Source organism: Pimephales promelas, chromosome 24 (genome assembly GCF_988280905.1).
Source record: "Pimephales promelas chromosome 24, fPimPro1.hap1.1, whole genome shotgun sequence".
Classification (NCBI taxonomy): domain Eukaryota; kingdom Metazoa; phylum Chordata; class Actinopteri; order Cypriniformes; family Leuciscidae; genus Pimephales; species Pimephales promelas.
Genome location: NC_142792.1, coordinates 26,343,215 through 26,357,445, shown reverse-complemented (window position 1 = coordinate 26,357,445; position 14,231 = coordinate 26,343,215). Strand labels below are relative to the sequence as shown.

Below are 14,231 nucleotides of genomic sequence, written 5' to 3'. Positions count from 1 at the left end.
TGATGATGTCAAGTCTTTCTTTAACCAACTCAGGGTGCTGCCCACCCGTGGGTGAGCAGCGGGGAGCTGAGAACAAAAGATTCTCCCCCGGCCCTCCACCGGGGGAAGGAGGGGGCCTGCTACCGCCTCCTGGGAAAGACTCAACTTCATCACTGAGCAGCCCGTATCAGGATCGTCGCTTAGCCTGGCGTTTAGCGGGGCGTGCGGCCTGAGGGGGCTGTGACGCCTGCCTGCGGCCTCCTCCACGCCGTGGCCCGGATGAAGGCTGCTGCTGGGGCGGGGCGGGGCGGGAGGGAGGGGAGCCGCGGGGGGGCGTCCTCGGCGGCGAGCAGCGGGAGGCATCTGTGCCGACGACTGGGTGGAGGCAGCAGCTGGTCGTCGGGGCAGAATATGTTTGATTGCCTCCGTCTGCTTCTGGGCAGTGGAGAACTGCTGGGCAAAGTCCTCGACTGCACCGCCGAAAAGGCCAACCTGGGAGAGAGGGGCGTCGAGCAGACGAGTCCGCTCAGCGCTCCGAGTGTCTGCCAGGTTGAGCCAGAGATGACGCTCCTGGACCACACTAGTGGCCATCACCTGACCAACGGCGCGAGCGGCCACTTTCGTCGCCCGGAGAGCAAGGTCAGTGGCGGACCGCAAATCTTTGAATGCCGTTGGATCAGTCCCGCCCTCGTGCATATCTCTGAGCAGCTTCGCTTGGAAGACCTGCAAGGTGCTCATCGCATGCAAAGCGGTGGCCGCCTGTCCCGCCGCTCTATAGGAACGCGCCGCCATAGCAGACGAGAACCTACAGGCTTTGGATGGGTGCTTAGGAGGACCCCGGGAGGAGGCGCTCTGTGGACACAACTGCATCGCAACAGAGCGCTCCAGCGGGGGCATCCCAGTGTACCCACGGGCGGCCCCACCATCGAGGGGGGGAAAGGCGGGGGAGAGATCGCGCTCTCGAGTGGACAGGGGAGCCCCCCAAGAGCGCGATAACTCCACATGCAGCTCGGGGAAAAAGGGTAATGGAGTTGGCCGTGGCCTTGCGGCGGCAGCTTTGTCCAAAAACCAATTATCCATCCGTGAGAGATCGGGGTAGGGCGGAGGGTTCCACTCTAACCCGATACTCCCAGCGGCTCGAGACAGCATGGCCGTCAGCTCGGGATCCGACACGGGCAACGCTGGCACTCCCGAAGGGGGCAACGCAGCCGCATCCTCATCTCCTGAGGACTCTAGCCCGCCTAGTGATGCTGTGATCGACATCACATCATCATCTGGAGCGCTGCCCGACGCAGCCGGTACCACAGAAGAAGCGGCCGACTGAATCGAACTAACGCTCGCTGGCTCTCTCACTGAGGCGGGAGGTGTGGCCCGAGGAATCGTCGGGGCTTTGTTCCACACCGTCACCGTGAAATCACCAGGTCCCCGGGTCGACGGGCCCCCCGTGAGGGAAGCCGATCGAGTAGGGGGTACCGGGACTCTCACTTTAGTCAGATCATTGAGTCTCGACCTCAGTGTAGAGATGGTCATGTTCCCACAGAAGGAACATGAGTCATCCACGAACGCTGCTGCTGCATGCTGAAATGGCCAGGCATACAAAGCAGCGATCGTGACCATCAGATGACGACAGAAATCAACCACACCCAGAAGAACACAGGCGAACCGTCTTTAAAAAGACGTGCGCGTGCAGCTCTTTCAATGAGAGGAGGAAATTCACTCTTTCAGCGCTGAAGCGACCAGGGAGAAGCGCAAAGTCTGGCAGACCACTGCTCAGATCGCAGGCGATGCAGAATCTCGCTGGGTACCGCCGTCACACCAACACTGAAGAGGACGCTCGTCTCGAAGAGTCTTGAACAGTGAGAATGGCTTTCAGGAGTGAAGAGGTTCTCTTGGCTCCGAAGCGAAAACATACTGCGGTTGCGTTCACTTCCTCCTTTTATACTCACGGAGTAGGGCGGAGTACGCTATGCAAATTTCCGCAGCCCCAAGGCATTGCACGCCATTGGCTCGTTTTTAAATACTCGAAGAGGATTGGCTTTCTATGCGAAACCCCCAATCTCCGTCACTTCTGACGTAACTCGAAGTGACTACGAAAGGGAAAGTACAGTTCAACAGTTCACATTTAATTATATAGCACTGTCTATAGTGTAATCCTGTTTATACTTTAATACAGTTACACATGGTATCCCAAGTTATAAATGTTATGTGATTATATATGTATCCTTTGTGATTGTAAGTTGTGTGTTAGTGTTTAAATGTATTATAAATGTACCATGTAAAGCGACCTTGAGCTCTGGAAAGGCGCTATATAAATAAAACTTCTTCTTCTTCTTATGTTGGTATATAATACAGATTTTTTTTAGTGACAATAAAAAAATTTTTTTAGCGTGCGCGAGCGATCGGTTGTTTGTGTTTGTAGCTCCGGAGAATTTCTTCACAAATCCTTGATTTTCTTCTTTACCACTTATTTATAAACAAGCACTTTCTATTTTTATATTATGTGAACTTATCCTCGATAGTATTCCTTATAAAAAACAATTGGATTGCTTTGATATCGCTACTTATATCCAACCTCCCTAAATCCTGGCTACTAGCCTTAGCCCGCTAGCATTCCACGCGTGCCCTCTCGCCTATTGATCGTCTCATTTTACACCCGTTTCACTGAATCCTGGTTATTTCCGACATTTCAATCCTAAATTAGTAGTGATAGTTGTAGTATCACTACTAATTTACTGATCATCCGTTATAATGGCGAACATATCAGATGCGTGTCTAACATTACCTTTGAGTGCAGATGAAGACACATTCGAGCTCTTCACGGTGAAGCAGGAGCTGGAATACGTCGAGAAACAGATCCGCGGTCTGCTGGTGAAGCAAGCCGAGCTGCTGGATCGGCGCTCAACGCTTGAAGCATCACGCGCCGACGCTAACAAATCAAATCACTCTTTGACTCCGAGTTCATCTACGCCGTACGTTACTCTGCCGAGGAAGATGCGATCATCTAAGGCTTCATTCACTCCGGCACCGAAACAACATGGACCATGGATCACACAGCGGAAGACTCGAGCCAGAGCTGCCTCTCCGCCCCTCCCGGTCTTCGAGATCTCCACCCGGAACCGCTTCTCCCCTCTTCGCGAGCCGGAACGCGACGACGCCGTGATCATCGGCACATCCATAGTCCGCCATGTCCGCGCTAATTCGGATAAAGGTAAAGTGCGCACTCACTGCTTTCCTGGTGCTCGTGTTCTTGATGTTGCTGCACAGGTTCCCGAGATCCTGAACGGGGACGAGCGCGTCGGAGCTGTTGTGCTGCACGCGGGAGCGAACGACATTAGGCTGCGGCAGACGGAGGTTCTGAAGAAGGACTACAGGAGCCTGATCGAGACGGTACGCAGCACAGCGCCTAAAGCAGCGATCATCGTGTCTGGACCGCTTCCCACGTACAGACAAGGACAGGAAAGGTTCAGTAGACTTTTTGCATTAAATGAATGGTTAATGTCATTGTGTAATGAACAGGGGCTGCACTTTGTAAATAACTGGCATCTGTTTTGGGAAAGACCGAGGCTGTACAGCACAGATGGTCTCCATCCCAGCCGAATCGGAGCGGCTGTGCTGTCGGACAACATTTCCAAGACATTACGCACCAGATGACTAATGAGTCAAAGTCCAAATTACAGCCTTTGCGGTCCAAACTTAACTAATAAGCATAGTGTGGAACATTATATAGAAACTGTGTCTATTCCTCGTTTAGTGAAGCCAAACAATAAATCTAGTGTAGGATCTAGCAAAAATCTTATTGTAATTAAACCAGAAAATCTAAATATCAGTCAACAAAAACAATTTCTAAAGCTAGGTCTCCTAAACATTAGATCGCTCACACCTAAGGCGGTTATCGTAAATGAAATGGTCACAGACAATAACTTCGATGTTCTGTGCCTTACTGAAACCTGGCTTAAACCAAATGAGTATTTCGGTCTAAACGAATCTACTCCGCCAGGATACTGTTATAAACATGAGCCTCGTCTGATCGGTCGTGGCGGCGGTGTTGCAACAATCTATAAAGATATTTTTAATATTACTCAGAAAACAGGTCACAGGTTTAATTCATTTGAAGTACTTGTGCTAAATGTTACGCTCTTAGATATAAGAAGGAAATCTATATTATCTCTAGCCCTGGCTACTGTATATAGACCTCCAGGGCCATATGCTGAATTCCTAAAAGAGTTCGCAGACTTTCTCTCGGATCTATTGGTAAATGTCGATAAAGCAATAATTGCTGGAGATTTTAACATACACGTAGATAATACAAATGATGCTTTAGGGGCTGCGTTTACAGATTTATTAAACTCCTTTGGGGTCAAACAAAACGTCAGTGGTCCCACTCATCGTCTAAATCATACACTAGATTTAATTATATCATATGGAACCGATCCAACTGATATAGATATTATACCGCAAAGCGATGATGTCACTGATCATTACATGGTGACTTGCATAATACGTACTGCTGAAATATGTCATGTTGCGCCACGTTATAGACCAGGCAGAACAATCCTTCCAACCACTATAGATGGATTTTCAAATAGCTTACCTGATCTATCTAAGCTGCTAAGTGAACCCAAACAAACAGATGAATTAGAGGAAATGACTAGCAGTTTAAGCACCATTCTTACTAGTACATTAGATATTGTTGCGCCAATTAGATTAAAAAAGGTTCGAGAGAAAATTAAAGCACCGTGGTACAACAGTGCTACACATGCTATCAAGAGAGAAACTCGCAACTTAGAGCGTAAATGGAAACAAACTAATTTAGAGGTCTTTAGAATCGCGTGGAAAGACAGTATGTCACGTTATAAAAAGACACTAAAAACAGCCAGGGCTGAGCATCTCCGCAAACTAATCGAAAATAACCAAAATAATCCAAGGTTTTTATTTAACACCGTGGCTAGACTAACAAATAAACAGACATCACCAGAGCAAAATATACCTTTACAGTTTAGTAGTAATGATTTTATGAATTACTTCAATGCGAAAATAGAAAGCATCCGAAACAAAATTATAAATGTACAATCCGCTATGGTGTCTTATGATTCAGCTTCAATTATGGACCCTCTAGAACAACTAAACCGCTTTACAACGATAGGACAGGAGGAGCTAAATAAACTTATCATTGCATCTAAACCAACAACTTGTTTATTAGATCCAATACCCACTAAACTACTGAAAGAACTATTACCTGTAGTGGAAGAGCCTCTCCTCAATATTATTAACTCGTCTTTATCTTTAGGTCATGTCCCAAAAATATACAAGCTGGCTGTAATAAAACCGCTCATTAAGAAACCGCAATTAGATCCAAATAACTTGGCAAATTACAGACCCATTTCAAATCTTCCATTTATGTCCAAAATACTTGAAAAAGTAGTGTCCGCTCAATTGTGCTCTTTTTTGCAAGAAAATGATATCTATGAAAAATTCCAGTCAGGATTCAGACCGCATCATAGTACAGAAACTGCGCTAGTTAAAATTACAAATGATTTACTTTTAGCTTCTGACCAAGGCTGTATCTCAATACTAGTCCTACTTGATCTTAGCGCTGCGTTCGACACTATAGATCATATAATACTCTTGGATCGACTACAAAACTTCACCGGTGTCCAGGGACAGGCATTAAGCTGGTTTAGATCGTACTTATCGGACCGTTCTCATTTTGTCTGTTTAAATGGGAAAAAATCAAAGATAACGTCAGTAGACTATGGAGTACCGCAAGGATCAGTTTTAGGCCCTCTGCTATTCTCAATATATATGCTGCCACTTGGTAATATTATAAGAAAACATGGAATTAATTTCCACTGTTACGCTGACGACACTCAATTATATATTTCATCACGACCAGATGAAAACACTAACTCATCTAAAATGACAGAGTGTCTCAAAGATATAAAATGCTGGATGACGCGTAATTTCCTGCTATTAAATTCAGATAAAACGGAGGTATTACTTATTGGTCCAAAAAACTACTCACAAAACCTCTCACAATACAACTTTAATATAGACGGATGTCCTGTTACTTTATCCACAACAGTAAAAGACCTGGGTGTTATACTAGACCGCAACTTGTCGTTCGAAAATCATATTTCATATGTTACAAGAACAGCCTTTTTCCACCTTAGAAACATTGCTAAGCTACGTAACATGCTATCTATTTCTGATGCAGAAAAATTAGTTCACGCATTCATGACCTCGAGACTAGATTACTGTAATGCTTTATTAGCTGGTTGTCCTGCATCCTCAATAAACAAGCTACAGTTAGTACAAAATGCAGCTGCTAGAGTTCTTACTAGGTCAAGAAAATATGATCATATAACACCGATTTTATCATCTCTACACTGGTTACCTATTAAGTTCCGCATCAACTACAAAATACTACTACTGACCTATAAAGCCCTAAATGGTTTAGCACCTATGTACTTAACGGACCTTCTTTCGCCCTACAATCCACCGCGTTCCTTAAGATCACTAAATTCAAGGCTTCTGGTCATTCCTAGGATATCGAAGTCCAGTAAAGGAGGGAGGGCGTTCTCGCATTTAGCTCCAAAACTCTGGAATGGCCTTCCCGATACGGTCCGAGCCTCTGACTCGCTGACACAGTTCAAAACTAGATTAAAGACGCTTCTCTTTAGTCAAGCATTCACATAATGCTTACCTTCTAGTCCTCTGTTATGCCATACGGAACCGTTTGCCACTGAAACTGCTTAACGCACCAGTGGGGCTCGACAGCCTTTTAGACAAACGGGTCGGCGCGGTCGGCGCGTATGGTTGGGTTGCGGAGAGTTCGGGTTACGGAGAGTTTGTGAGTTATAACGGAAATTATTATGAACATCAGCTATGCTAATTATTTCCCATCTGCCTTTCTGCTGTTATCTCGGGACGCTTGTCCCGAGAAAAATGGCGTTCGTCAGGTCCAGTTTTGTGTCCAGCCTCTCACGGGGATTTCGGATGCCCCAACGCCTGTGATGAGACGACTCAACGCCTGTGATGAGACGACTCAACGCCTGCGATATGTTATGGCGCCGTTTGATTCATAAACAATATTTATATTTAATATTTATATTTAAACAATATGAATGTAAGCCAGAGGAGAACTGGCCCCCGACTGAGCCTGGGTTCTCCCAAGGTTTTTTCTCCATCCAATCTGATGGAGTTTTGGTTCCTTGCCACTGTCGCCTTGCTTTTGGCTTGCTTTGAGCTTGCTCAGTTGGGGTTATTTATTTAGTGTTTAGCAATGTTGTTGATCTGTGTTGTACTACTTTCATGTTATCACTGTGAAGCTGCTTTGATACAATCTGTATTGTGAAAAGCGCTATATAAATAAATGTGACTTGACTTGACTTGACAATAAAATAAAATACGTAACATATTCTAAAGGTGATCTACTTTACAGAGGTGCTGATTCTGCATGATACATTTCTCCCGGTCAATGACTGTCATGATCAATCCTCTACAAGCCTTTATAACAAAACTTCATACACATAATATTTTAGGAGGAGCACACACTAAACTAAACGAGAAACTTTGATAGTAGTTAAATAAACAAGTTATATATTGCTTCTACAAAGTGATATTAGTTAACATTTGTGCTAATATCTACACAGTTGGACTGCTTCCCAAAATCACTTACATTAGCTTTAATTTTATATCTTCATAAATAGTAGTAGGCTATGTGATTTTTCCAATATGTCAACACCGCTGAAAGCACAGAAAGTTCACTAATACCTTATTCTAGAGCAGTGTTTCCCAACCCTGTTCCTGGCGGCACACCAACACTGCGTGTTTTCTTTGTCTCCCTAATCAAACACACCCGATTCAACTCATCAGCTCATTAACCCACCTGATTATGAGCTGATGGGTTGAGTCAGGTGTGTTTGATAAGGGTTACAAAGAATACACGCAGTGTTGGTGTGCCGCCAGGAACAGGGTTGGGAAACACTGAGTTAGGTGATTTCCAAGGTCTCTCTGGTTATTCCCTGAGGCTGATGAACATCCACTTTTATTGCACAATAAATAGCAAAGTGCAGTTTAACTTTTGGTTTCACTTCAAAATCAGGAACTTTACAATGTGTTAGCACAGTGTTTCCCAACCCTGTTCCTGGCGGCACACCAACACTGCGTGTTTTCTTTGTCTCCCTAATCAAACACACCCGATTCAACTCATCAGCTCATTAACCCACCTGATTATGAGCTGATGGGTTGAGTCAGGTGTGTTTGATAAGGGTTACAAAGAAAACACGCAGTGTTGGTGTGCCGCCAGGAACAGGGTTGGGAAACACTGATAACTTACTCTAGACCAATCAGCTTTAAGAGGCCGGACCTTGATGAGTGTCTGAGGAAATACAGATAGAATCTCTGGAAACTTCAACATGTATACAACTCAGATCGAGCAACTGAAGTTAAGTTAAGCAAAAGGGTAAGTGATGTTCCTTCATCCATGGGTTACATGAGTATTACAACTGATAGGAAACATCATTAGGTTAGCATAAAAGCTATTACACATTAGGAGAGTCACCATAAGCCATAAATAAATGTGTGTGTGTGTGTGTGCGCGTGTATGTGTATGATTGAACTCTGTGCCTTGGCATGTCTTGATAATGTTTAGGGCCATGTCTTGTTACAGCTTCAAACGTCTTTGTTCATGAACTAAACCCAGTAAAGTAATAGACCAGAGAAGTTTGAATTGGGGTTGAAATTTTAGCTGGACACAAAGGTTTTTTGTTACAGCATTTTTGTCTCATTCAGTGTGCTTGCGTAATGTGTGTATGTGTGCACTATTTAAGTGCTGATGTCTGCATGTGTTGAAGGATCTGGGTTTTATTAGTATATTTAAATATGTACAAATCAGTATATTCTGTGCATTTTGGTTGTTCCTCTTTCTATGTGTGTATGTGTGTGTTTGTTAATATGACATGAGAAACCCTTACAGAAACTTCTCCAAACAAAAAGAAAAGCTCCTCTGGTGTTGTGTACTGTAGAATTACAAGAATATTTCTCAACCCATCTTAGACTTTTACTTCTACACTATAGTTCTACTTTATTTCGATAGTCCACTTTAGACATGCAACTACATGTCAACTAACTCTCATTAGAGTATATGTATACTGGAGTTAAGTTTAGGTGTTCGGGTTAGTAGAATAAGTTGACTTGTAGTTGCCAAATTACTTAAAGTCAATAGAATATCTATTCCGGGACCAACAAAATAAAGTGTTAGCAAATATTAATTAGACAGTCTACTAACACTATAATGACAGTTAGTTGACATGTAGCTGCAAAGTTACTTATAGTTAGTAGAATGTCTAAAATGAACTATTAAATAAAGTGTTACCCACTGCAGTAGCTTGAAGGATGTTAAATGTGTGTATCTGTTGGACAGCTGTATTCTCCAGTGGTCATGGATACACCAGTCTGCTTGGTTGACACTGGGTCAGATGGGAAGCTGTGTGTGCAGGAGTCAGCACTACAGATCCTGACGCAGATCCAGGAGCCAGTGGTGGTGGTGGCCGTGGTGGGTCTCTACCGCACCGGGAAGTCCTACCTGATGAACCGCCTCGCAGGGGAACAAACAGGTTAGCGCCGAGAGCACCCGGACGCTGAAGAGAAACATCATGCCGGCATATGCATACAAGTCTTTGTTTTTATGGTGTGTCACTATCAGGATTCGCATTGGGCAGCACCATCGAGTCCAAGACGAAGGGCATCTGGATGTGGTGTGTGTCTCACCCCACTAAAGCAGGAACCACTCTGGTGCTGCTGGACACGGAGGGACTCGGAGACGTGGACAAGGTGACGTAAAAACCAAAGTACTGAAAAATGTGGGACAAACACCAAAAATATAGCTGGAAAACGGTAGTGTCACAGGAATAACGGGTCGTCTGGTCACCCTATTTAAAGATTAATTTGCGCCGATTTAACGTTTTAAAATTTTAATTTAGAATTAATCTCCAGTTTTTCTAACTCCACGATTGACTTTGTCTTTCCCAGGGAGACTCAAAGCATGACACCAACATCTTCTGTCTGGCTGTGTTACTGAGCAGCACTCTGGTCTACAACAGTCGAGGGACGATTGACAACAGGGCTGTAGAGGAGTTGCAGTATCCTTCCGGCAGTTTAGATAACTATTATGTCATTTAGCAGATTGTTTTTATAAATGAGAACAAATACAGCACAACTTAGTAATCAAAACAAGGAGATGTCCCTTTTTGTAAGGTGCTAAACATACATTTTATTGCCATATGTGTGGACAGTCTATGAGGAAGTGCATTGGATTTCTGTATGTGTTTATCTGAGAAAGACCGAAGACAGAGGGTACTTATTTTCATCTACTTGCCTATATCTCCACCTACTTATCTACATTTGACTGCTTCCTTTATAACTAGGCTATGAATACATGTAGATGTTAAAGTATTTAGCACCTGTGTTGAGAATTTGCTTAGTACTTCATTGAATGACAAACCTGTTTTTTTTTAAACTATGAATTGTGTTGTTTGACCGTCTTTTTGTGTTCATACCTAAACAAACTGTCAGATATGTTACTGAACTAACAGAGTGCATAAAGGTCAAATCATCAGATGTGGACGAGGACGATTCAAGCGAGTTTGTGAAGTTCTTCCCTAGTTTTATCTGGGCTGTGAGGGACTTCACCCTTGAGAGAAAGATCGATGGCAAAGACGCAACAGAGAATGAGTACCTAGAGTTTGCTCTGAAGCTGAAACATGGTAATTTAATAATAGTTCAAAAAGATTATTTTAAGAGTCCTGACAATCACTGTCATAATGAGTTATGTGACTAGTTTTTGCCAACAGATCTTTTGTATTAGTCTTTTAAAATTCATAATTTATTGGATAATACTCATGCTTGAATTGAGAGGAGCTACAACATGTGCTAATTTGTTTTAGGAACATCAAAAAAGGTGATGGAGCACAACTTGCCCAGGGAGTGCATCCAAAAATTCTTCCCTTCCAGGACGTGCTTCACTTTCCCGTTTCCAACCGCCCCAGAGAATGTGTCTCGTTTGGAGCTCTTGGGTCCTGCTGATCTTTCGTCTGAGTTCCTAGATATCACAGATCGTTTCTGCAAGTTTGTCTTTCACAAGAGCCATGTGAAGAAGCTGAAGGATGGAATCACAGTCACTGGCAGAGGTTACTCAAAAATAGAGTTTGCATGAACTTACAGATGACTGTCTGTTGTGCAATACATTTCCCGTATCATGTTGTTTGACTTCTTTCCTTCTTTGAAGTTCTGGGTCAATTGGCAAAAATGTACGTGGACACCATCTCCAGTGGGGCTGTGCCGTGTCTGGAGAACGCTGTGATCGCCATGGCAAAGATTGAGAATGAGTCAGCAGTGAAGGAGGGCCTTGAGGTTTACAGGAGTGGAATGGAGAAGCTGAAGGACTCATTCCCTCTGGAACTGAAGGATGTGTCCTCAGAACACCAACGTCTCAGCAGCTTGGCGACACAGGTCTTCATGAAGCGTTCCTTCAGAGACACTGATGGGAAGTACCTGAAAACTCTTGAGGTAGACCGAATCTCTACATAGATTTTCAGTTTCAGTAAATTTAGGATGATGCAGTGAACTGTTGACTCAGTAACACTGGCAAACAACTGAAAAATGTAATCTCTCTTCTGGCCCTTTGTTGGTTCTGAATACTTACTGGTATGAAGAGATGTCAGAGTATACGTAGATGAAATTGTGTTTTTATAGGAAAACATTAATAAACTCTTTGATGGATACCTGTGCCAAAACGAGCAAGCTTCAAAGAGACGATGTGAGGATCTCTTGACATCCCTCTCGAAACCAATGACAGAAAAACTCAAACAAGGCTTCTATGCCAAACCTGGTGGCTATGAATTCTTCTGCAAGGATCTGGAGGACATTGTGAAGAATTATAACAACCAGGCCAATAAAGAAGTCAAGGTCTTGCCACTTCTATACATATACTGCACATTCCAGAAATATGATCATCATCATAATTATATATATATTTTGTTTTTGTTTTTTTTGCTTAATGTGTCTGTAATTAATAGGCTGAAGAGGTCCTGAAAGAGTTTCTGAAGCAGAAGTCTGTGGAATCAAAAGCAATTCTGCAGGCTGACAAAAAACTGAGCGAGAAGGAAAAAATTATTAAGGGTGAGAGTCTTAAACCTTTAAATCCCATTTTTCCTGTTTGTAAGCTCATACCAGACTATTTGTGAAAGAGGTGCTCAAAGGTTTAGGTACTTGTGAGAATGCTGATGGAGACTGAAGGACACATGGACAAGATGAAGCAACAGCCTATTATTTTGGGTTAGGGTCCAAGGGTGTTTCAAGTGTCCAAGAATGGCACCCCCCGCAATAACAACAGCAGTCCATTTTCTTTGAAAAGAGTGCTACTTAGATGAAAATAATCTTTTTGGAAGTTGAAAGTAGAATGAAGTGTTCATCTTAAAATGTTCATTAATACGTGAATCATATATAAAGTCAATATTTTTTATGTCTTACACCAAAATAGACTCTTAATCACATAGTTTGAGTCTTGAGTATAATAACGTTTCCTTTTTTTTCTTTTTGTCAACAAATGACTAGAGGAAACAAAGAAAGCAGCCCTCCTGATGCAGGAAATCAAAGCTAAAGAGGAGAAGCAGCGACAACTGGAAGAGAAGATGGAAGCAGAGAGACGGAGTAACGAAGAGAGGATGAGACAGATGAGGGTGAAGATGGATGAGGAGATCAGGCTCCAGAGAGTGGAGGCTGAGCGTGCCATGGACAGCAAACTGAGGGAGCAGAAGGATCTGTTGGAGAAGGGCTTTAAGGAGAAGGCAGACAGGATGAGTGAGGAGATGGATGAGTTTAAGAGACAGAATGCTGAAGCTGAGAGTAGTAGAGCTGAAGAGTTTGCACAGATGTTCGAAAACTCCAACAAGAGAAATGAGGAGTCTATGGCTATGTTGATGAACCAACATAAACAACAGATGGAGGCCATCAAGCGGATGAACGCAGAGTCTTCAGACGGATGTTGTATCTTGTAAAATGCTTATATTCTGTGATCACTCATCAGAATTTACTTATCAGATGCATATAATTTCACAGTGAAATCACAGTATATATAAAGGTATAATCTAACAATAAAACAATACAATTGTTCTCATTCTATCTTTGCACAAACTTCAGTGATAGATTTGGAAAATTGCGATTCATTTTTGTGTGTTTTGTGTGTCCAGTGTAAATGATCCTTGATCTATCATAATTATATGTTTATTTGACATTGGTAAGTAATTATAAACAGTGACAAAAAAGGTTCATAGTGATTCAATAGTTAATCTGGCATTCCATGTAAGCATCAAAATAAACCGATTGTATTAAAAAAAATTCTCTGTGTTCTCGGTATTTCTCTGTGTGTGTAAAATTTGCTTTAGTCATTTGGATCACAAGTGGATGATGCTAAATACAGGGGTAAATAGAGTCTAAAATGTTTTGAACTTGTCCACTATCGACCACTTTCAGATGTAGTTGAAAACACATTTGACAGGATTGCTTCGAAGAGCCACAAAAGACCTAGGGGCTGTTTCATAAAAGCCGCTTAGAAAAGCGGGGATTAAAGTTCAAAACCTGACTTGAATGAGCCGAGCTAAACATCCGCGCTTAAATTGGTTCCATAACAGTAAGTTGAGGATCATATGATCTTACTAATTTGAGTCAGGTTTAAATAGTAAAAAAGAAAATCTGGTTAGTAATAAGTGAAGCTGGTAATGCTGTTTGTGGAGTTGTGTAATCAGATCTTATGAGATTTAATGTACTGTATCTGCAGTTGATTTCATTTAAGGCTGAGGCTGCAAGTAGTTCTTGTGTTTCTCTTGTCTTCAGTGATTCTGCTTATTAAAATCAGGTGTTCATCAATAATGCTTAATCATTATTCAATCAATTAATTATTTCATTAACTCCAACACTGATTCAGTGTTACATTTAACAGCCTGTAGTGCGCACACTGAGCAGTGTTCATTTCATCTGGGCAAACCCATCTGGGGCCACCATGGAAACCTTGGACAAAACTGGCTGGGTCCCAGTTAGACAGCCCAGGTCAAACCAATGTGGGCCCCACATGACTGTGTTGGCTGGGTTGTGTCAGTGTAGTCAGAATTTGCAACATAATGAGGAAATACCAACTGCGTTAGTCTCTTTCCATGTGTATGTCAAAAAGGCACTATATCTCTTTCTCTGATGTT

The 14,231-nt window shown here is 42.9% G+C and overlaps 1 protein-coding gene across 1 annotated transcript; it reads left to right on the top strand.

Annotated features, from left to right (window-relative positions):
* The first annotated feature begins 8,264 nt into the window (after positions 1-8,264).
* LOC148969305 (guanylate-binding protein 4-like) lies at positions 8,265-13,379 on the top strand. Its single transcript, XM_089126902.1, has 10 exons — positions 8,265-8,443; positions 9,404-9,596; positions 9,686-9,813; positions 10,012-10,121; positions 10,555-10,745; positions 10,926-11,168; positions 11,267-11,547; positions 11,734-11,946; positions 12,057-12,159; positions 12,595-13,379. Exons 2-10 carry the CDS (start codon positions 9,422-9,424, stop codon positions 13,035-13,037), a joined length of 1,887 nt encoding a protein of 628 aa, XP_088983028.1. The 5' UTR covers positions 8,265-8,443; positions 9,404-9,421; the 3' UTR covers positions 13,038-13,379.
* The last annotated feature ends 852 nt before the right edge of the window (positions 13,380-14,231 follow it).

What these genes read in the sequence shown, in the direction of transcription:
- LOC148969305 (XM_089126902.1), top strand. Translation starts at nt 9,422, where the DNA reads ATGGATACACCAGTCTGCTTGGTTGACACTGGGTCAGATGGGAAGCTG. An exon ending in GACTCGGAGACGTGGACAAG is followed by an intron (nt 9,814 to 10,011) that starts GTGACGTAAAAA and finishes TGTCTTTCCCAG; the next exon opens with GGAGACTCAAAGCATGACAC. An exon ending in TGCTCTGAAGCTGAAACATG is followed by an intron (nt 10,746 to 10,925) that starts GTAATTTAATAA and finishes AATTTGTTTTAG; the next exon opens with GAACATCAAAAAAGGTGATG.